The sequence below is a fragment of the Mercenaria mercenaria genome, chromosome 3, assembly GCF_021730395.1.
Source record: "Mercenaria mercenaria strain notata chromosome 3, MADL_Memer_1, whole genome shotgun sequence".
Classification (NCBI taxonomy): Eukaryota; Metazoa; Mollusca; class Bivalvia; order Venerida; family Veneridae; genus Mercenaria; species Mercenaria mercenaria.
In genome coordinates this window covers 13,601,554-13,625,896 of record NC_069363.1, presented here as the reverse complement: position 1 = coordinate 13,625,896, position 24,343 = coordinate 13,601,554, and the positions used below count along the sequence as shown (strand labels likewise).

The 24,343-nt window shown below is 34.7% G+C and overlaps 1 protein-coding gene and 1 long non-coding RNA gene across 6 annotated transcripts in view; one reads left to right on the top strand and one right to left on the bottom strand.

Moving 5' to 3' along the window:
• LOC128555505 (uncharacterized) overlaps window positions 1-2,703 on the top strand; it is a 139,003-nt gene extending 136,300 nt beyond the window's left edge. Inside the window, exon 2 of the long non-coding RNA XR_008370116.1 lies at window positions 2,240-2,703. This is a non-coding gene — a long non-coding RNA (uncharacterized LOC128555505). The remainder of the gene's footprint in view (window positions 1-2,239) is intronic.
• The window catches only part of LOC123525401 (cAMP-specific 3',5'-cyclic phosphodiesterase 4C-like), an 831,602-nt gene that overhangs the window by 533,873 nt on the left and 273,386 nt on the right, over window positions 1-24,343 (bottom strand). Inside the window, exon 1 of one of the 5 annotated variants that reach the window (XM_045304429.2) lies at window positions 14,435-15,455. The exons of the other annotated variants lie outside the window; for them this stretch is intronic. Within the exon in view, the coding sequence (XP_045160364.2) occupies window positions 14,435-14,502 (68 nt within the window). The 5' untranslated portion in view covers window positions 14,503-15,455. Of the gene's footprint in view, window positions 1-14,434; window positions 15,456-24,343 lie in introns of those variants that run through there. 5 annotated transcript variants of the gene reach the window in all.

Below are 24,343 nucleotides of genomic sequence, written 5' to 3'. Positions count from 1 at the left end.
CTGACCAATATTCATGAAGATCAATTGAAAAGTACGCCTCTATCGCATACACAAGGTTTTTCTTTGATTTGACCTAGTGACCTAGTTTTAAACCGAGATGACTCATTTTCAAACTCGGCCTAGATTTCATCAAGATTATCATTCTGACCAATATTCATGAAGAATAATTGAAAATACAGCCTCTATCGCATACACAAGGTTTTTCTTTGATTTGACCTAGTGACCTAGTTTTTGACCCGAGATGACCCATTTCAAACTCGGCTAGATTTCATCAAGGCAATCATTCTGACCAATATTCATGAAGATCAGTTGAAAAATAAACAGCCTCTATCGCATACACAGGTTTTTCTTTGATTTGACCTAGTGACCTAGTTTTTGACCCAAGATGACCCATTTTCGAACTCGGCCTAGATTCATCAAGGTTATTATTTGACCAAAATTCATGAAGATCAATTGAAAAATACAGCTCTTATCGCATACACAAGGTTTTTTCTTTGATTTGACCTAGTGACCTAGTTTTTGACCCCAGATGACTCATTTTCGAACTCGGCCTAGATTTCATCAAGGTAATCATTCTGACCAAGTTTCATGAAGATCAGTTGAAAAATACAGCCTCTATCGCATACACAAGCTAAATGTTGACAGACAGACGACAGACAGACGACAGACGACAGACAGACGACAGACGCCGGACATCGAGCGATCAGAAAAACTCACCTGAGCATTGCTCAGGTGAGCTAAAAAGTATGAGCAAATTTCAAGAAAGTATGAGCTTTAATTTCAAACAGAATGAGCAAATGTCAAGCAGTATGAGCAAATTTCAAACAGATACCAATAAACAATTTTTCAGAAAACAAGTCAAATCAATATCATTTTAAAAGATGGGAAACAGATACATTTACTGAACAACCTTATAGAAACATGTCAATGTAAAATCCTATGAAAAGATTCAAATACCTGTACGTTTTACATGCTTATAAGTAATGAATTATTCTCTTGGTATTGAGCACAATATTAAAGATGAAATACTATAGAGACTTGGACGTAACTGGTGAACCAGATGAAAGAAACTACTGAAATTACTTGCATTTCATTACATGAAATCTGTAACTGCCAAAACCAAATTTTTTCTACAACAAAACTTGATAAAGAGAGTTTGTAAATAACTAAACAATGATGCAACTATGACTATCAAAGTCCTATAAAAATGACATAAACACAAAGATGACATAAAATACCTCATCAAACAAAATGTCTGCCAAGTAATAAACATAGCAAAGCACTCTTAACAACAACTAAAACCTCAAACAAATTCCAGATGCAGTGACATCTTTAATCCATAAGTATAAAAAGGAACACAAGTTGTGTAGGAAGAAAGGAGAGCTCACACTTTTTTTTCGCAATATTTTACATGCACCTTTTGATTTTCAAGGCAACAGATCACCTATAAGATTTTAGATAATGTCTTAATGGATTCTTTAAATATTTTCTAAATGAAGGCATACATGTTCTGCTGAGGATCAATAATGGTGGGGACACAATCATGTCCCCTGGGTAAGAAAAATGTGGGGACATTTTCAAAATCTTTGGGACAACAACTTTTGACCATACATCACTGAAAAAAAATCAGTAATAATACTGCAATTGAAGTCTTCATTGTTAAGTCCAAACATTGATACCCTTTAAACCAACTCTCCTGAAATTTGGTGTCACTTTTTCTATTTGGCTTTATCCAAATTTTCTGCACCCTCTGTGGTTTGATTTTGTGGCGCACTCAGTTTTGGAGACAATTAGGTTTGAACGGTCAACAGATTTTAAGCAGCAAACAGACTTGCTTTCAATTTCACCTGCAGAGACAGTGGGTGGAGAACATTTAACAACAAAGGGTTTTGTGTGGCCAGGGGCTTTTTAAGGAAGCCACATGAAGTATTAGGCCATTAAGCATTAATTTGAATGTTTTTATTAAATTGTCTGCAGATGCAGAAACGTAGCTTAAACTGTTCACTATTTCTTCGCTGGTGGATCAAAAATGATGTTTTTATGGGGAAACTCTTCTATTAGGAAGCAAAAGAAAAACAAGAGATCACAGAGTGATCTTGGCGCCCACCAATGTGCCATTTTTGAGTGTTCCAAATTTCAAGACTTACTGACTAGCTCAAGGTCAAATTTCATTTCCGTACACAACACTTTGCATGTGGTCCAAATTCGAAAGCTGTAGCCTGAGAAATTTTGAAAGTAGATCACTAGATCAATTTCAAGGACGAAATGTGAAAGTAGGTCACTAGGTCAAAATCAAGGTCAAATTACACTTCAGAACACAAATTTATGCATGTGGTCCAAATTTAAAGCCTGTACCTTCAAAAATGTGGAAGTAGGTCACTAGGTCAATGTCAAGGTCAAAGTTTGTTTCGGTACACAATCCTATGCATGTGGTCTAAATTTGAAGCCTGTAGCTACAGAAATGTGGAAGTAGGTCACTAGGTCAATGTCAAGGTCAAAGTTCATTTCGGTACACAAAACTATGCATGTGGTCCAAATTTGAAGGCTGTAGCTCGAGAAATGTCAAAGTAGGTCACTAGGTCAAAATCAAGGTCAAATTTTATTTCTGAACACAGAACTATGCATGTGTTCCAAATTTGAAGCCTGTACCTTCAAAAATGTGAAAGTAGGTCACTAGGTCAATGTAAAGGTCAAAGTTTGTTTCAGTACACAAAACTATGCATGTGGTCCAAATTTGAAGGCTGTAGCTTGAGAAATGTGAAAGTAGGTCAGTAGGTCAAAATCAAGGTCAAATTCCAATTCAGAACACAAAACTATGCATGTGGTCCAAATTTGAAGCCTGTACCTTCAAAAATGTGAAAGTAGGCCACTAGGTCAAAGTCAAGGTCAAAGTTTTTTTCAGTGCACAAAACTATGCAAGTGGTCCAAATTTGAAGGCTGTAGCTACAGAAATGTGAAAGTAGGTCACTAGGTCAAAATCAAGGTCAACTCATGTCAAGGTTCATCTTGCCACTCAAAACCATACATGTGGTCCAAATTTGAATGTTGTAGGTTATTGACAAGAAGATTTTAAAATTTTTTCCCTATATAAGTCTATATGAACCATGTGACCCCCCAGGGCGGGGCCATATTTGACCCTAGGGCGATAATTTGAACAAACTTGGTAGAGAACCACTAGATGATGCTACATTACAAATGCCAAAGCCCTTGGCTTTGTGATTTGGACAAGAAGATTTTCAACGTTTTTCCCTATGTAAGTCTTTGTAAACCATGTGACCCCCGGGGCGGAGCCATATTTGACCCTAGGGGGATAATTTGAACAATCTTAGTAGACAACCACTAGATGATGTCATATACAAAATATCAAAGCCCTAGGCCCTGTGGTTTTGAACAAGAGGTTTTTCAAAGTTTTTCCCTATATAAGTCTATACAAACCATGTGACCCCCGGGGCGGGGCCATATTAGACCCCAAGGAAATATTTTGAATCATCTTGGTAGAGGACCACTAGATGATGCTTCATACCAAATATCAAAGCCCTAGGCTCTGTGGTTTTGGACAAGAAGATTTTCAAAGTTTTTCCATATATAAATCTATGTAAATTATAGAAATAAACAAAGGGCCATAACTTACTAAAAAATTGTTGAACCAGTCTGATTTTCAGGGGGACACAACTAGGGTACCAATACATCATTCTGACGAAGTTTGGTCAAAATCCCCCAGGTAGTTTCTGAGGAGATGCGATAACGAGAAATTGTTAACGGACGGAAGGACGACGGACCACGGACGCAGAGTGATTTGAATAGCCCACCATCTGATGATGGTGGGCTAATGAACAAATCCTACTCAGGTCCAGTCGTCCTCTATGCACATTGACCCCAGCATTTTCTGAACGCACCAACTGATGCTTCTACACCAATTTTAGTGTGAAGTTTGTGATTTTAACGTGAGATTCCCGTGATACTGCATCCTCGGTAGAACACTGGAAATATACTACTCTAGTCCTTAAACTGCCTCATACTAAAGTTTATCCGAATGTTCTGTAGTAGAAAAAAATGAAACATACAAATGTACATACATTACCGAAAGATTAAAATTCAAAAAAATAACTGACAACAAAATAAAATACGTTCAGCAAGTCAATAAAAACACAAGATGAGTAAGTAAAAATTTGAATTATTTTCCTAGAAAAATCCACTATAAAAATAGTATGAAATATAATTATTTGTCAGACAGAAAGATTTATGTGGAAGTCCTCAAACCCATAATCAAGCAAACAGTATCTGATCGGTCACTGGCCTACTTTACAAATTCACTATTAAACACAAGTTAAACATTATCATTACTGCAGTTAAGACATTCATTTTGCACAATTATATGCTAAATCTTCCTAAATTTCGATTCAGTATTGCTACAAGCTATAATAAGTAGTCAGCATGGCTGACAAATAAATAACCCTCTTGATCCAAAATAAGCAGCTGCCAAGACATCAGTAAAATGCTTCCATATCCCAGGAGGTCATTTGCAAACTTATTTCCTATTCCATGATCTTGTGTGATTAACCAACTGGTTCAATCATCCACAACATAAAAGCTACAGGATAAAGTCTAAAGACTAGAAAAAATGAAACATTCATAGTTTACCTAAAGATTAAAACGAATATATATAACTAACAACATAACACAATATATTCTATAAGTCATTCTAATATGCTATTCTCTGTTAAAACACACTTACGCTAGTATGATGTCATGTTAACGTGCTGTGATGTCAAAGTTTTTGTTGCGACCAAGAAAGAGCACTAACTATATTTTATCTGCTGTTGAAGATTAAGGGCATATTAGAATCAAAATAATTTATAGCAAAACCATGTTTTAACACTATTTATACACTCGGGCGGTAAAACGTCGTACAAATAATTTCAGGAGGGTGCACTTTGCTATAAAATATTTCTTAAATAAAAGGATAAGTATTTTGATTTTTTAATATTTCCTCTTTTCATCTAGGTTATGCAGCCAAATATTTGAAACCTGCAGAAATATATGTTTATCAAAATTTCATTAAAAAGGGCCATAACTCTATTAATTTATCCAACTGGTAAAGAGTTGTTACAGACGATATTATAACTCGCAGCAGATACATATAATAGCACAACAAATATGATAAAAGGTCCTTTTTCAAAGGACCATAACTCCATCAATTAATTCAACAGACAATTCTAATCAAACAGACTCTATATAAACCTACAATAGCAAAGGGCCAAAATTCTTTCAAAGTAATGTAACAAATAAAAATATATTGCATTTATCATATAATTTCAAAGCATAATATCTCGAGACATTCACATAAATCTAACAGGTGCCTATGAAGAAATGAGTAATCATAAAAAAACTGTGGAAAAAAAAGATCAGCAGCTGCAGATCATAATAAGTCTGACCAGTGCAGGAAGTAGGAAAAGCATGAACAGTTTAGTAGATGTTAAACATTTTTACAAATGAAAAATGCACAGACTCACAGTGCAAAATAACATTTTCTGTTGCAAAAGTAGTTAGGAATACATTATGATGGCTGATTCATGTCATTTCGTTACGTCATGTGCGCAATTTACTTAGCACATATTTCAATGTGCTGTCGTAACAATCGCGCCAATGCACCATAACAGAACTTTTAAAGTTTTGTTTGTCCTTTTGGCAAAAATGTCAACACAACAACCCCTGCGAAATATAGTTCATGAAATCAAGAACATTTTCAAGCCAAACATGAATTATTCATGAACAGTGCTTAAACCATTCTTGAAACAAGTTCATGAACTTCTGGAAATGAACTGTCCTTTGACATTGTTTACAAACTGTTCATGAACTGATGACATTATCTGACAGTCATTTTTTAATTTTCTTGAAGTGTTCATGAAGTGTATCATGAACTGGTAATGAATCGGATATAGTTCTTGAAGTGTGTTTATGTACATCATGCATTTATCATGCACTTATAATGAATCCTTAGTAGTTCTTGATTTGTCCATAATGTGGACATAATGGGGTAATTTCATAAAACATGAACAGTTCATGAACAAATCAAGATTTTATTTAGTTCATAAAAGCCCTGCAACAGTTCTTGAAGCATGTATGATGAACTTATAATAAATCTTCAGTAGTCTTGAATTGTCCATGAAGTGGATGTAAAGCAGTCAGAACATGGAATTCATAAATCATAAACAGTTTATGAACAATTAAAGAATTTATTTAGTTCATAAAAAATTCTTGAAGAATGATTAAATTATAAACCCAAGTCGGTTACAGAACAATCATAAACATTTCATGAACCATTTTCTACTGCATCCAGTCATTAACAATAACATTCAGCTAGGCCAGAGTTTTTTTATCTTTCGTTTTACGGGAGATTTTTAAAAAATGAGCAGGGGGAGGAGGGAATAAAAATAAAAATAAAAAGCTTGAAAGTGAGCATCTCGGAAAAAAATAAAAATAAAATAGAATTTTTTTAAGATTTTTTTTATTTTGATGAACTTTCATTTCAAGTTTTGTTTACTTGCGTTTGTGTCCAATATTTAATATTGTGATGTATTGTTATGTTTTAAGACTATAAAAGCCATTTAAACACGATGAACATTGAATAAAATTTTCATGCATGCTTGTGAATAAACTGCTTCAGGCACTGTAACTCACACTGGCAAGTCTTTAAAATTCAGAAAGCTTGTTTTACTTAATTTAAGTGGAAGACAAAAATTATTTTATGTTACAACAGCCACAGTAAATTTCAGTGACAGCAAGTAGAGACTAAACACATCTGGTATAAAGTGGCTTAATTAGTAGTGTAGTAGTTTTGGTGGTTTGGTTTGCTTGCATCTTCTGCTGTGTAACCTCTGCTTTTTATACATAATATTTACTTATTGTATCTTTCACCAATATCATCTTTAATGAGCTAACTTTACAGTTTATGCCAGCTCATAATATACTGGATTTTATCAGCAAAATAAAGTATTTAATAACTTTGAATAACAGTCACAGTGCAGGGGGCAAGATTTTTTTTTCAGTGATGAAAAACGAAAGATAATCTAGCAAAAGTAATCTGAAAATTTACCTCATTAACTCTGTGATTTGCACCTTTTTATAATACACTTAGTGCAAGTACTGAAGTTGCTTCTGAATTTGCACCTTTTTATACTACACTAAGTTCAAGTACTGAAGTTGCATCACTTTTTGTCAAAATATTGTCTCCAATAAAAAGTATTCTTTATTATTCTTTATACACTTATGAATTCTATCGAAGTTACAAAAGAAATGGACCATCTGTCTGAGATTTTGCCAACACTACCAGCTGCTTTATGCCAGACAGTCCCAAGCCTGTGTAAAGTGTGAGGGGTCACTATTGAAATAAAAATGTAAAAACAATCTGCTGTTACAAACATTTATTTGTTCTGCAAACAACTTTTGTTTTGAATAAAATTTAATGTCAAAGCACCTTTGATATTGTATTACCTTTCTATGGCCAACTTGTAAGTTGAATCTATTGAAAACAAAATGTGAGTAAGACAATCTTTAGACAATTTAGTACTGTCACTTTTATGAAAGGAGTATTATGTACAATAGTATTATTTCCCGAAAAATATATATTTTGAAATGTGTCTAAAAAATTTGGACACAATCATCGTCCATCCACCCGTGTAGAAAGAGAGAAAAAAAAAACGTTAAAGATTATCGGTAATTATTCAGTGATAAACTAAGTAATTTTGACCTTGTTTTCATGATCAATTTACACCCCCTCTAAGAGCTAAAAGAAGTGTGTCAGTATCTTGACATCTGAAGCGGAGATCAAAGCGGTATTTTTGCTCGAGATTGTCATGCCATTACGTCATGTTTTCGCGCCATGTGACACATCACTGTCTGATCGTACCGCATCGGTTCTTAAAATTGCTGAGAAATAGAAATCAATAAAAAATTTCTTCTTTAATTTGTTATCAAAAGCGAATGTGCTATATCCCGTATAAAAGGTAAATGTCTCAAACGATAGTTACTATAGTGGATATCCTACCTCTGTGACCTATTTGCCCTCAAGGAATTTACATTATTGTTTGACAAGAAAAACTTTTAAATTGTTGGTCAAAAAATACATGTACAAAGATTCATTTAAAACTTATTAAAAGCCGCAGTGACATCACATTGCTTTATTTTAAAATCGCATTTCTACTTACGTTCACGAGGTCACGTAACCTATTCTGCCGCACTAACAGAAATCTGTTTGCCAAAAATGTCTTACTCCATGTATTGTAATCGCAGCCGCTTTTTCATTATTTAAGATTTTTTATTCTGTTTTTTTGTACTTTCTGGTCAAAAGTCTGAATTTTAAGCCCATAGTATTCATCATTTATTTACTTTTAGAAAAATAAGTAACTAAGATCGCGCTGTTTGAATTTTTACAAATGATTATATGAAAATTCGACCTTTTTATAGAATTTTGCCTACATTTCTGTCAATATCTTATTAAAATCATTATAGAATTCAAAAAGTATTATTTCTCAAGGGGTGTTGAAAACTTGAAGCGAAAATATTAAAAAATGAATGCAATACGCACGGTTTTTGTGTACGTGTCGATGTAAATTAGATGTTACGATAGGTCCACACGTGCTTGTGGAATGGAAAATTACCGGCATGACGTTTTGATATCTTTATCTGTTTCCAGTCAATCCAGGTAGCGACTGAACCATCTCAAAGTTTGTTGACGTTTTGTAGATGTAATTTCTGAATTTTGGTAAAGTAAGGACGTAATAAAAAAAACACTCGCCCGATCGGTCGAGTACACAGCGAGGTCCACTCGTCCTACTCAGACTTAACTCGCCAATGCGAGCAGGCGAGTGGAATTTTACACCCTGTTAATGCCGATAAATGTACGGCAAAACACGATATTTTGCACGCGTTAAACTCCCTTCCTGTGAAATTACGTCCAGGTGAAAATACACTAATTTTATTTTCTTTGGGGCTGTAAACAACTGACCGGCGGAAAAAATAAAATAAAACTCGGGAAAATGAATTTTAATTTTATTCCACTTTTGCAATATTTAGGACCGGCGCTCCCGTAAAACGAAAAATAAAAAAACTCTGGCCCTACCTGTACCAGTATTTTATTTCAGTGTTTTACAACTATAGTCAAAAAGGAAATACAGTAAATTCCATTTCTAACAATGAGCTAAAAAGCATCACCTCTGTGAGAAAACATTCTTTAAAGCATGACATCAGATAGTTATTTCAATTTTTTTCGACTATATTTTCAATCCCCAACTCTGAAATTTTCTCTATTTTGAGGTAGTTCATGAACAAAAAACATCTTTTACAACTTAATTCATTAACAGTTCATGAACATGGAAATAATCATTTATTATACATAAAACTTAGGTTTATTACTTTTATTAAATAAGTTCATGAAATGTTCACAAACTTTCATGAACATTTAATTCGTAATGTCACATGATCAGTTTCCACCATTTTGTTGCATGCTGGGAAATTTTTTGCACATGTGATTCAGCAGTTTTTGAGAAGTTTGTGTAGCAAATAAGGAGAAAACATTAAGGAAGGGTTTAAAAGGAACATGAGGTAACTGAATATTAAATAAGTAATTATGGTGTTGTCATTATCATTCATTTTAAAATATACAGAATCTTTTTTAAATGCCACAAGTTTTCACGACACTGCAGATAAGGTTAGAATCTGAATTTAAATCTTGAGAGAAAAGTGAATTATATATTAACATAATGTTTTGTATTTTATGCAGCAATTGCTGCCCCCCACCCCACACACAAAATTTACTGTTTTGCTTATGTCAATTGTTAAGGGGTAAATGTCATTGTCACAGTGATTGAGACTCAAAAAACAGTCTCTGGCCACTAACTGTACAACACTTTGACCTACAGCTGTCAGATTTCATAGGATGTGCCATAGGCTATGGTCAGTTTGCTGGACCATTTGTTTCCAAAAACAAAATGTTGTTTGTAGTCCCTGCCAGGTTTTCTCCCTGTTGAAAATTTCATGAGCTGTTCATGAAATGCTCATGAAATGAAAATGGGACTTTATCAAGTTTTTGATCTAATTCAGGTTTTTGAAGTGTTCAAGAACAGCTCAAGAACTTCTGTTCTTGAAGAGTTCAAGAAATCTAGTTGTTCTTGAAAAGTTCTTAAAACAGTTCTTAAAGAGCCCTTAAAGTATTCAAGAACATTTCAAGTACTGTTTAAGAAATCTTAAATTGGACAATTTCAGGCACTTTTTACCAACAGCTGAAGAACTTCTGTTCAAGAACAGTTTAAGTATTCTGATTCTTGAAGTGTTCAAGAACAGCTCTAGAACTCATATTCTTGAACTGTTCAAGAACTGTTTTTAAGAACTCTTCAAGAACACATTGTTCTTAAAATTTGTAAAATTTGTCCAATTTAACATTTAAAGAACACTTCAGGTACAATTCTTCAACTTAGTTCTTGAACAGTGAATGCACTGTTCTTGAATATTTCGCAGGGGAGCAGAAGTATGAACTATCCAAAAAATGAATGAATGTTGACTTTCCCCCAATAATTCATGAATACTTCAGGAAAGACAGTTCATGAGTTCCTCGTTGCCAGCTTATAAACTTCAGTTCATGAACTGATCATTTCCAGAACATGAAGTGCAAATGAGACATTGAAATAGTTCTTGAACCATTCATGAAAGTAGAAGTTCATGAACTATCCAAAGAATGAATGAATGTTGACTTTGCCACAATAATTCATTATAAGTACATGAACAGTTGTAAGCCAAAAATTCATGAGTTATACAGCCAGTTCATGAACTACTTTTTTTCATGAACTTTTCTAGAATTGTCTCACTTGCACTTCAGGGCATTTTCAAGAACATTTCAGGCATTTTCGGAAATGAAATGTTCATGAATTATTCACGAATAATTCATGAACAGTAACTGTTCATTTCGCAGGGAAAAACACAACTTGCAACAAGACATAACGAAACATATTATTTTGTGTTAGCACATGCACCATCAACAAAAGCTTGTGTTACCATGTTGTCATACTAACATGAAATGTTTCCTTGTTTAGCGTTGGAGTGCATGTCATTAACAAAGATAAAGATTTCATTTTGGGGAGTTGTCATGTGCACCAAGATGAAATAAAATGTTTTGTTGTCTTAATTGCATTGGCTTGCATGCGAGACTGACATTATGAAATGTACAACACTGCCACATGCACGTCAATGCAAGCCCAGACGAAATGCTGACCATGGTTGACAATGGTCACCACGGTTTTCGATGGCTGACCATTAACTAACATGGTCAACCATCAAATACCATGGTGAAAACATGGTCAGGACCAAGGTCAGCCATGGTGAGATAAGACTGGCCATGGTCGACCATGGTCAGAATAGACGATCAGTAGTTGACCATGGACTACCATGGTCATGTTAGTGATTTTCACACTTGTCAAGTTTTACAATGCACCAAAGACGCCTGATTGCATTTTGGCTCCAAAGGTTTTCCTAATTATAGAATAGTTTTCCTGCATTTATAGACAGATTCAAAGGTAAACTTTCATAGTCTGATTATAATTTGTTGTCATCTTAGCTCTTTTATGACAAATAAATGACTGACTTGCAAAAATAGATATAGACTGCAATCGTCATGTATTTTCATAACCCTTTCAAATTCATATTCATACAGTTTTTGATAGTCAACCATGGTACACAAACTGTCGATTACCATGGTAGACCACAGTTTGTGTGACCATGGTTGACCATGGTCAAAAGCCTCCGCCAACCCTTGTTTGTGACCATGGTCTGATACCATGATCTATGACCGTGGTGCCGATTACCGCACATGGTCAACCATTGCCCCATGACCATGAATTACCATGGTAAACCATGAACTACCATGGTAATAAACTATCAATTTCAACTGGGAGATAACAAAACATTTTATTTCATCTTGATACACCAAAATGAAATCTGTGTTAATAGAGGGCAATACTTGTTTCGCCAGTTGCATTCTATGTTTCATTATATCATGTTGATAGTTTCACTTTGTCGTGTAGGTGTGCTTGCAACAAAAGGACACAAAACTTTCAAAATTTCGTTATGGTGCATTGGCATGCACAAAATGAAATGTACTGCAAAAGATGCACACATGCCAATGCAACATAACAAAATATCCTAAATCATCTGCCATAAATACATGTTGCCTAAACAGTAATTATCATATTACTACATGTTGATAGAAAATTATACTCAGAATCCAACAATATTAATATTTTAACAGTATATCACCAGGACACACATCTTTTGTAATAAATACATTTACAACTTGGTTCACCCATCATCGGCATTATGTCCTATATTTTTCGTATCTAAAGACATCAAAAGCAAACACTTTTGACTAGCATCTATGCCATATTAACATTATATTTTTATTAGGGCTGTCATTGATTGGGTCTTTTGCATATCGACGATACCGATATATCGGAAGACAAATATCGACGATACAGCGATAAATCGATTATTAAGTTAGATTAACAACCTCTTTGTTTATGGGCATGCTATATACCTTCTTGTTAATGTTATGTCTTTTTTTTTTTTGCCTACTTTTTATATTACTGTTTGATTGTGTTGTATTTGTATCTATGAAATAAATAAAATAAATGAAAATTAATGAAATCTTTTATAGATCTTCATTGTGCCTTCACTCCTCTTTTGCATTTATCCTACTTTACAACCTAGTAAACTATAATACCAGGCACTGGAGTTGGGTTTCAAACAGCTAAAATTCTGCATTTCTCTTCCACAGATATCTATTTATTTATTAAATTAATTAATTTATTTATTTACAACGTTTTTATTTATTTTTAGCCTGTTTCATACCCTGTCTTAATTTTTACCTTGCACAAGTTTACATTCGGATTAGGTACTGGCACCGCGTGTTTTTTTTTTTTTTGTTGTGTTTTTTTGTTTTCTTTTTTAACTTCTGCCCAAGTTTTCAATGGGCCTCAAATTTGTAGTGTTTGACTGTTTGTTTGTTGTACTGAAAGGCATGTTTAAGCAACACCCTGTGTTTCTACGAACCAAAACAAAGCTTTTCCTTCCGTCTTTTGACTGTTTTTCCACTATTTAAGCCGGCGACGGCTTCCTCTTTGGCCATCTTTGATTGTTATTGTTACGGGCACTAGCTAAATTCTGTACCTTTTACTGAGTGATCAGCTATACGCAAACAAGTAAATAGCCGAGATTGACGTAGAAACAGTATATATACTCTATGTTTTTACATGCACAAACAACGAAGCAACCTTTCAAGACAGGACAACGTAACATTTTGCAAATAGATTCTGAAGTTGAGCCCTTTTTACTTCTACCCATATAGGTAGTGTCGGCTAGTGGGAAAAGACTGCTACGGTACATGTTTAGACATGACCTTTTTTGACAACTTCCGTTACTTTCGGCACATTTTTGCAGGCAGAAAAAGTTGTTTTAGAGGGTCTGAGTGTTTATCTAGACAGTTGTTTTTTCTCTCTGTAAAATATCGATTTTTGAAAATGGGAATCGATAATCGATTGACCAAAAAATATCGTTGATACATCGATATCGTTTCTATCGATGACAGCCCTAATTTTTATAAAGCAATAATAAATGTCTTAGCATTGTATAACTGTTGCAGAAATAATTCAAATTTCAACTATTTACTACTTTGTCATGTTGTGCTGTTATCAATATTACCTAGACTAGATGCCCACGGGCAACATATCGAGTCTGCTCTTTGACCCCTGTCACCATGACCTTTGAGATAGGAATCTGGGGTTTGCACATGACACTCCATCTCACTGAGTTAAACATTCATGCAAAATATAAACAAGATTCCTCAAAGCATGTCAAAGTTATTGGCCGGACAAGATCTACATGACCTTTAACCTCCAACTGTGACCTTGACCTTTGAGATAGGAACCTTGGGTTTGCGCATGACACTCTGTCTCATTGAGGTTAACATTCATGTCAAATATAAACAGGATTGCTCCATGCATGTCAAAGTTATGGTCCAAACAAACAAGTCCAGATGGACGCACGCACGGACGCTAGCACGCACATACACCGAACAGTCATTTGGACGACTATGTCTTTGCTTCCGCATGCAGGCTCGACAAAAATGGTGTGCAACTTATCTCAAAATGATATCACCTAATATAGTTGTACTTACAAAGGTAAAGCTTTAGAAAAACAGACTGACAGTCAAGTTCATTTAAACTTACAAGGGATATACTTACACTATGCACTGAAAGAAATATTTTCCTATGTAAATTACATTTTACAATGCCAGATGTTGCCAGGTAAAACAAACGTACTGAAAATGTACATATATTATTTGCTAAAGGACGTAAAGTATGTACAATAAGAGATATGAGATACTCACCAAACCCAGGAATGTCGCCGACGCTCTCCCTGCTTCAAGTCTGTTGGTACCAATAATGTTGCCATCATATTTCAATTAATCATATTCCTTTTTAATCAATCCACAACCATTTTTTTTAGATTTAAAATTTTTAAGTCCAGAATTCTAATCAGTATCAGAACAGTATTCTTTTTGTTTTAGTATAAAGTAGTATAAACATATGTGATGCACAGCTGAACTTATCTTACAGTTTGTTATCTAGTTTATTATAACACCTGCCATCAAATTTACTTCAGTTGGAAAAACAAAGCAACAAAAAGTGATTTAGAGCAAAAAGTCATGCAATGATATTTTAGTTTATAGTTTTATTACAATTCCAATACTCCAGATCAAAAGCATCCTCTGATTTCCGAAAGTTTATTGATTATTGTTAAGCACAGATTGTTTGGGCCCACATCCCATATAAATATTGCCTTTTGACAGAATATGAACCGAAGTTAAAAATCACAGATTAACTCATTGGCACAGTGAGAATCACTGATTGGTTTCCTTTATTCTATACAATAACCTACAGGAATAAGTTCGCTCTAATGTCTCTTTGTCTGTGATTTCTTCCAATTATGAGATAAACGTTGTTAATTATTCATCAATGATTACACATTATGAACCTTACTGAAAGCTCCAAGCACTCTCCATTCAGAATATGACATTTGACCACTAGTGCAATTTTCACTTTTTCCCTTTAACAGAATGCGCAGTCTGAAAACTTGCACTTAATTCTTAAAATCACCTCTCAAACTATTTTTTGACCATGTAATGTGTATAGCATTAACTATTAAATTCTGTGTCCATTTATTTATGTTCATAATATTGCACAATCTTTTATGTGCTTTTATGGTGCCATTCAATCACTTTAGGAAAACCAATATTTGTATTATATCCGTAAAATTGAGAATAAAAGTAATTGGTTAGATTTACACTATAAAATTCCAATTTCCATTTCACTGTCACTACTGTTACATCATATTCAATCCAACAGCTCTATACAAATCATCCTAAAAACATTAATCAGATAAAAACGGTGTGATGCTTAGAACTGATAAAATAGGAATATGTTGGATTACATTTTTTGTTCTATTTGGGCTAAAAGCACATCATGTTGTATAATATACAGCTACTTAATGGGCTGGAATAGATAGTTGTCGCTTTTTCCATTTTCTCAATTTTTGCGTCTGCTTCTAGTTGCTTACTTTTTTTTTGTTTCAGATTCTACACCCTATCTGCCACCTATGTAAAATATTGCAAAAAGCAATTCTTGTCAGAGTATATACTTCCCCTATAATGAAGTGGAATTAATACCATATGATGAGAAATAAATCCCAGAGGAAACATTGCTCTTCACAAATTTTCCAACGTTTTGTCACTACAGGATGCTATAGATTTATATCAAACTTTTCTCCCATTCAAATACATAATTCATGCAATATTTACTTGTCATATAATATATAATAATAAAATGAATAATGAAGTACTCAATACGATATAACCTCGAACAAGTTTGAAAAAAATCAAGCAAAATAATACTGAATGAATTAAAATTTAAATTTACATAATTTTTATGTACAATAATGTGATACATTAAGATGCCATAAGAACTTAGAATAAAGTAATATTTTTTGCTAAAAGCAACTTTACTTTTAAGAGTTCTGATGGGAAAATGTTACAATTTACTTCATTCTAAAAAAATTTTGCCTACTTATTTAAGAGTAAATTTTGCCTTTTTATTTCCTTAAAATATTCAGTACTTACTACAAAACTGGTATTGAAGAGATTGGACATGATTTTATATGCTTTATGTTCACATATTCATCCTCATTTTTTTTCAGTTGTCTCAGGTGTTAATTTCTTTTGAAAATTGAAATCATAATACACCTAGTATTAAGTTGTCCACATTAAATTTTATAAAACACTTGTAAAGTCTAATTTTCAAATATATAAACCATTAGCAAGAAAATCTATAAATTCATAAGACAATTGAAAATACATTTACTGCAATTACTACATGACTATAATTATATTCTTTTCTGAATGTACACAATGTTAAATACAGTTAAACATGTACTTGCTGGAGCATCAACGGCTGGCTCCAGCAACTCATTGTACTCTCTAACCTGTGTTCGTTCCACTGGAGAAAACCCCAGATAATCAAACATTTTGCTCATCCTCTTGTGACAGGATGTTTGACTGTATTATCAAAGAGTACACAAGATATTTGTTAAAGCAGACATCTGCTCTTTTTCGCAGCATGCAAGTTTGTAAGTGCTAATTGCATATCTGGATAAAAAAAACCCTGTTTTATCCCACATAAAAATACAAAAGAAAAATCTGCCTTTGAAGTTTTAATCAAAGGTTAGATAATTACATATGCTTGCAAGACAGTCTTTCAAGTAAGCCTGCAAGAAGACAGTACATTAAAAACTTTATTTCCTACTCTAAGTTCTCAGAATGATATGATAGTTATAAGAGAAAACTTGAAAACAAGAGAGCCAAGATGGCCCTTAAAGGTCGCTCACCTGAGTAACACACCATAACAGTGTAAACATGTTTGACCTAGTGACCCAGTTTTTGAAACCACATGACCCAGTTTCAAACATGTCCGAGTTTTCAAGGAGATAAATATTCTGACCAAGTTTCATAAAGACTGGAGCAAAAATGTGGCCTCTAGAGTGTAAACAAGATTTTTCTTCAATTTGGCCTAGTTACCTAGTTTTTGACCCAACCTGACCCAATTTTTAATCCATCGGAGATTTCATGAAGACAAATATTCTGACCAATTTTCATTAAGACTTGACCAAAAATGTGGCCTCTTGAGTGTAAACAAGCATTTTCTTTGATTTGACCTGATAACCTAGTTTATGACCCCGTGTGACCCAGATAAAAATTTATCTGAGAATTCATGGTCACAAACATTCTTACCAAGTTTCATGCACAACAATTGAAAAATGCAGCCCCCTATTGCATACATAAGGTTTTTCTTTGATTTGACCAGGTGACCTAGTTCTTGAACCCAGATGACCAATATTCTAACCCGACATAGATTTCACCAAGATGATCAGTCTGATCAAATTTCACAAATATCCAGTAAAAAATGCAGCCCCTATTGCACACACACACACACACACACACACATTTTTTCTTTGATTTGACCAGGTGATCTAGATTTTGAACCCAGATGACCCATATTCAAACCTGACCTAGAATTCATCAAGACAAACATTCTGACCAGTTTTAAACTTAAAATATGGTCTCTAGATTGTTAACAAGATCTTCCTTTGATCTAGCCTACTGACCCAGTTTTTGAATCCACATGACCTAGTTTCGAACTTGGTGTAGGAATCATCAAGGTAAATATTCTGACCAAGTTTATTGAAGATAGGGTCATAAATGTGGCCTCTAGAGTATTAACAAGCTTTCCTTTGATTTGACCGGGTGACCTAGTTTTTGACCCCACATGACCCAGATTCAAATCTGATCTAGAAGTCATCAAGACAAACATTCTGACCAATTCTCATGTCTTTCAAACTTAAGCTGTGGACTCTACAGTGTAAACAAGATTTTCCTTTGATCTAGCCTAAAGACCTAGTTTTTGCCCCACATGACCCAGTTTTGAACTTGGCCTAAAGATCATCAAGATAAACATTCTGATCAAGTTTCATGACAACAGTGTCATAAATGTGGCCTCTAGAGTGTTAACAAGCCTTTCCTTTGATTTGTCAGGTGACCTAGCTTTTGACCCCACATGACCCAGATTCGAACTTAACCAAGAAGTCATCAAGACAAACATTCTGACCTATTCTTATGAGTTTCAAACATAACTGCGGACTCTTGAGTGTCAGCAAGATTTTCTTTTGATCTGGCCTACTGACCTAGTTTTTGTCCCCACATAAACAGTTTCAAACTTGACCTAAAGATAATCAAGACAAACATTTTGACCAAGTTTCATAAAGATTGGGTCACAACTGTGGCCTGTACAGTGTTAACAAGGCAAATGTTGATGTACGACGGACAACTGTCAACGCACGATGAACAATGACCTGTCACAATAGGTCACATTGAGCACTTTGTGCTCAGATGAGCTAAAACCTAAACTGAAATCATTTCAAATTCAAACATATTTAACTAGAAAAAAGTAAGAACGAAATTTCAGTCAATTTTAATTCAAGTAGTTATATTCCATATAAAACATACAGTTAAGTTGAATGATTTTAACAAATCTGGATTATAAAGATCTAGAAAAGGACGATTCTGACTTAATAAATTTGGTGATCAACAAAAAAGCAATTCATGAGAAGAAGTTTTTTGGAGGTTTTCTCATCATTAGCTCTAGTGGCCCAAAGGTGAAGTTAAACCAAATCATTTAAACAAACTTGAGAAAGGACAATGTAAGGATTCTTCTGACCAAATTTTAGTGAACATCCATTTAGTGTTTCACAATAAAAAGTTCTTTGTAGGTTTTCTTCTATTAGCTCAAGCAATTTCCTCTAGGTGTTGTCAAACAGAACCCATTGTTCATACAGACCTTCCCAAAAAAAATTCAAGTAGTTTTCAAGGAGTTTTCAAGTAGTTTTCCTCCATTTTCAAGGACTAAAATGGGGGCAATGTCACTGTTGCTGAGACATGAAATAACCAATTTAAATCCAATTTAGGACAAAATTAAACAATGTAACACAAGATTTACCTTCAACGCATCGCAGATAAATTACACAGTGTGAAAATTACTTGAAAGGGCATAAAACCGGTAAAGTACAGTACCGTACCGTACTATCGCCGACTCCGTGGCAGGCCCTTATGGCGTTAACGGTTGGGTTTTTCTTTGTCATTTTTTAGTTTATTTTGGTCCGTTTATAATGTTTGTCTGTTTTCACTTCGCACCCGACAAATTTAAGGACTATTTGCCATCTTTTGTATGTTTTTTCCTAAATTCAAGTAGTTTACAAGTAGTTTCTGACTGTTACAAAATTCAAGTAGTTTTCAAGGAGTAGGCATCAAATTCAAGGACTTTTCATGGCCTGTGCGAACCATGGAACCAGATACACAAATCTAAGGAAGGTCTATGCAAGGATGCTTGATAGAGGTGCGCGGTATTACCGGTATACCGGTAACCATGGTACCATCTTCCCGTGGTACGATACTGTGGTACCATCAGGGAATACCGGTATTTTATCAACATTATCCCTACTTCTGTTTATTTTTAATTTACATTGTCTGTGTAGCCTTCCGTAACAGCAGTTGACACCTTGCATGATTTTCCGATTTATATCTCTGGAATTCCCATGCTACTATTATAAGTTTCCAAAAATAACCACCCATTGGTGCAATTGAACATGTATGATCGACCTCCTGATCCCCAATCAAAACCTTCGAAAATCTCCAGATTATTCCGTATAGATGGATGACGTCACGGGCGCACTTGTTTTTCCTTTGAGTCTGGTAAATTTGGCAAGTCCCGACTTCTTGTTTAAATGATGATAGTTTAAAATATCCCGGTATGTATTTGCATGTATTAAAAAAGAAATAAATAATATGGAAAATGTTGAGTCGAAATTTATTATTTTTTGTTTGAAAACGATTTGATGAAGCCTTCATACTATTTGTAAACGTTACTGGTTTATCAAACGGGTGCACAAATCGAACTTCAAAACAAGCACGACCTATCCACATGTGACCCAGTGCTTCCCTAGAGACAATACGGCGTCTTCAGACAAATGCACGCTGGTAAAAAATACTAAGGGTCATTAATCTATTAACTAGTCCTTAGTCAAGTTAATATTCCAGTGTATATTTTTTTTTTCTATAATTCTGGTCAAGTAACTAGTCTTCATTGTTGCTCATAATAAATTAAGTATTTCCGAGAGTTTTTCAATATTTTTATGACCACTACCATAGCGGTAAGTCTTACAATAAATACGGTGGTATACCGTGGTATATACCGCGGTAATTAGGAAAAAACCGTGGTATACCGCGGTATTTTTTTTCAAGGCAGTACCCAGCCCTAATGCTTGATGCCAAGTTTAGTGCAGATTCATAAAGTGTCTCATGGGAAACTGCATGAAGGTTTTCTTCTTTTTTTGGCTCAGATAACTTCTGTGCAGTCAAGTCTAACCAACTGATCAAACCTGAGAAAACCCATCTAAGGTTGCTACTGACAAAGCTTGGTAAAGAACCATCAAATAGTGGGTGATAAGGTGGAACACCTATTTTAAGTTTGAATGAAATCCATTTAGTAATAACTGAGATAGAGTGAAAGTGTATCAAAACTTTAACCTGAAATTCTAAGACTTTTCTATTTTTGACACTATCAAAAATGCAGTCAAGTTGAAATAGACATGCTACCAGTCCAACATAAGTAGAACACTCAATATTTTTTCAAACCTGTAGATTACATGTTACTATAGTTTACAGTTATTGCAGGAGTGAAAGCAAAACAAACAAGAGCTGTCACAGGAGACAGCGCGCTCGACTATTTCGATGCTGGATAGTGAAACTGGACAAATCTGAGGAAACTGGAACTGTCACTGAAGTATGTAATGACTCCAATGGCAGATGAAGATATTGCACAATAGCTTGAGTCTGTGTCAAAAATATTAAGTAATAACTGAGGTAAAGATCAAGTGTATCAAAACACTATATAAGTATAATTCTAAGCAAAAACGGGACATAATTCTTTAAATATTGGTGCAAGTATTATGCACCTTGTGTCATATGATGTGGGTGATGAGGTGGAACAACTACTTCAAGTTTGAATCAAACCCATTTTGTTATAAATGAGATATAGTGAAATAAAAATTAACCTTAAATTCTAAGTAAAAGTGGGCATAATTCATGAAAAATTGGTGCTAGAGTTATGCACCTTGTGTCATATGTGGGTGATAAGCTGGAACACCTATTTCAAGTTTGAATGAAATCCATTTAGTAATAACTGAGATAGAGTGAAAGTGTATCAAAACTTTAACCTGAAATTCTAAGTAAAAAGGGGGGATAATTCATGAAATATTTGTGCAAGAGTTATGGCCCTTGTGTCATATGATGCAAGTGATGAACAACTATTTGAAGTTTAATTCAATTCCATTTAGTAATAACTGAGATATAGTGAAAGTGCATCAAAACTTTAACCTAAAATTAAAGTAAAAGGAGGGTGGGGGGGGGGAGGGGCTAATACATTAAATATTAGTACCAGAGTTATGGGCCTTGAGTCATATGATATGGGAGATGGTGTGGAACAACTACTTTCAGTTTGAATCAAATCCTTTAGGAATAACTGAGATAGAGTGAAATTGCATCAAAACTTTAACCTGAAATTCTAAGTAAATAGGGGGGATAATTCATGAAATATTGGAGTGAGAGTTATGGCCCTTGTGCCATATGATGTGGGTGATGATGAAGAATAACTATTTTAAGTTTAAAGCAAATACATCAAGTAATAACAGAGACAAGGAGAAACTAGAATGTGTCTGTAGGACACAGGGTGTGCCCCCCACTGGTACATTTGTCACAAATAAGGGGCAATAATTCAAATGTTTGCAGTCTTAATGGGGTATAGCCTAAACAAACATTTTATGAAAAGGATTCATTATTCTAGGCCCTATACTTTTAGTTATGAGCATCACAAACAAAAAATCCACTATTTTGGCTATTTCAAGGGCCATAACTCTGTAATAGGAGCTAAGATTCTCAAGAAGAATGCCAAGTGTGCAAGGTCACATAAAGACTCCAGCAAGGTTTCCTGAATTTACATCTAATACTTTTCGAGCTCTAAGGCACATAATTAGGTGAAAAAGTGCATTTTTTTACTATTTCAGGGGCCATAACTTTAACAAGAGATCACAGAGTGATCTTGGCGCCCACTAATGTGCCATTTTTGAGAATTCCAAATTTTAAGACTTATTGACTAGCTCAAGGTCAAATTTCATTTCCGTAAAAAACACTGCATGTGGTCAAAATTCGAAACCTGTAGCTTGAGCAATGTGAAATTAGGTCACTATATCAATTTCAAGGATAAAGTTCTTTGTACACAAAACTATGCATGTGCATCAACTTTGAAGGCTGTAGTTTGATAAATTTGGAAGTAGGTAACTAGGTCAATCTTAAGGTCAAAGTTTATTTTGGTACACAAAACTATGCAAGTGGTCCAAATTTGAAGGCTGTAGCTTTAGAAATGTGAAAGTAGGTCACTAGGTCAAAATCAAGGTCAAATTACACTTCAGAATACAAATCTATACATGTGGTCCAAATTTAAAGCCTGTATATTCAAAAATGTGAAAGTAGGTCACTAGGTCAATGTCAAGGTCAAAGTTTGCTTCGGTACACAATCCTATGCATGTACGTCTAAATTTGAAGCCTGTACCTACAGAAAGGTGAAAGTAGGTCACTAGGTCAATCTTAAGGTCGAAGTTCATTTCGGTACACAAAACTATGCAAGAGGTCCAAATTTGATGGCTGTAGCTCGAGAAATGTGGAAGTAGGTAACTAGGTTAAAATCAAGGTCAAATTTTATTTTGGAACACAGAACTATGCATGTGGTCCAAATTTGAGGCCTGTACCTTCAATAATGTGAAAGTAGGTCGCTAGGTCAATGCAAAGGTCAAAGTTTGTTTCGGTACACAAAATTATGCATGTGGTCCAAATTTGAAGGCTGTAGCTTCAGAAATGTGAAAGTAGGTCACTAGGTCAAAATGAAGGTCAAATTTCATTTCAGAACACAAAACTATGCATGTGGTCCAAATTTGAAGGCTGTAGCTTGAGAAATGTGAAAGTAGGTCACTAGGTCAAAATCAAGGTCAAATTTTGTTTCGGAACACAGAACTATGCATGTGGTCCAAATTTGAAGCCTGTACCTTCAAAAATGTGAAAGTAGGTCACTAGGTCAATATCAAGGTCAAAGTTTTTTTCAGTGCACAAAACTATGCATGTGGTCCAAATTTGAAGGCTGTAGCTACAGAAATGTGAAAGTAGGTCACTAGGTCAAAATCAAGGTCAACTCATGTCAAGGTTCATCTTGCCACTCAAAACCATACAGGTGGTCCAAACTTGAATGTTGTAGGTTATTGACAAGAAGATTTTAAAGATTTTCCCTATATAAGTCTATATGAACCATGTGACCCCCAGGGCGGGGCCATAATTGACCCTAAGGGATGATTTGAACAAACTTGGTAGAGAACCACTAGATGATGCTACATTACAAATGCCAAAGCCCTAGGCTATGTGGTTTGGACAAGAAGTTTTTCCCTATACAAGTCTATGTAAACAATGTGACCCCCGGGGCGGGGCCATATTTGACCCTAGGGGAATGATTTGAACAATCTTAGTAGAAGACAACTAGATAATGTCGCATACAAAATATCAAAGCCCTAGGCCCTGTGTTTTTGAATAAGAGGTTTTTCAAAGTTTTTCCCTATATAAATCTATATAAACCATGTGACCCCCGGGGCGGGGCCATATTAGACCCCAGGGATATAATTTGAATCATTTTGGTAGAGGATCACTAGATGATGCTTCATACCAAATATCAAAGCTCTAGGCTCTGTGGTTTTGGACAAGAAGATTTTCAAGTTTTTCCCTATATAAATCTATGTAAATTATAGAAATAAACAAAGGGCCATAACTCACTAAAGAATTGTTGAACCAGTCTGATTTTCAGGGGGACACAACTAGGGTACCAATACATCATTCTGACAAAGTTTGGTCAAAATCCCCCTAGTAGTTTCTAAGGAGATGCGATAACGAGAAATTGTTAACGGAAGGACGGACGTCGGACCACGGACGCAGAGTGATTTGAATAGCCCACCATCTGATGATGGTGGGCTAAAAATAGGGGGTGGAGCCAGCCAAAATATTAGAGTGTGCAAGTTTATATCATGATAAAGACTTATG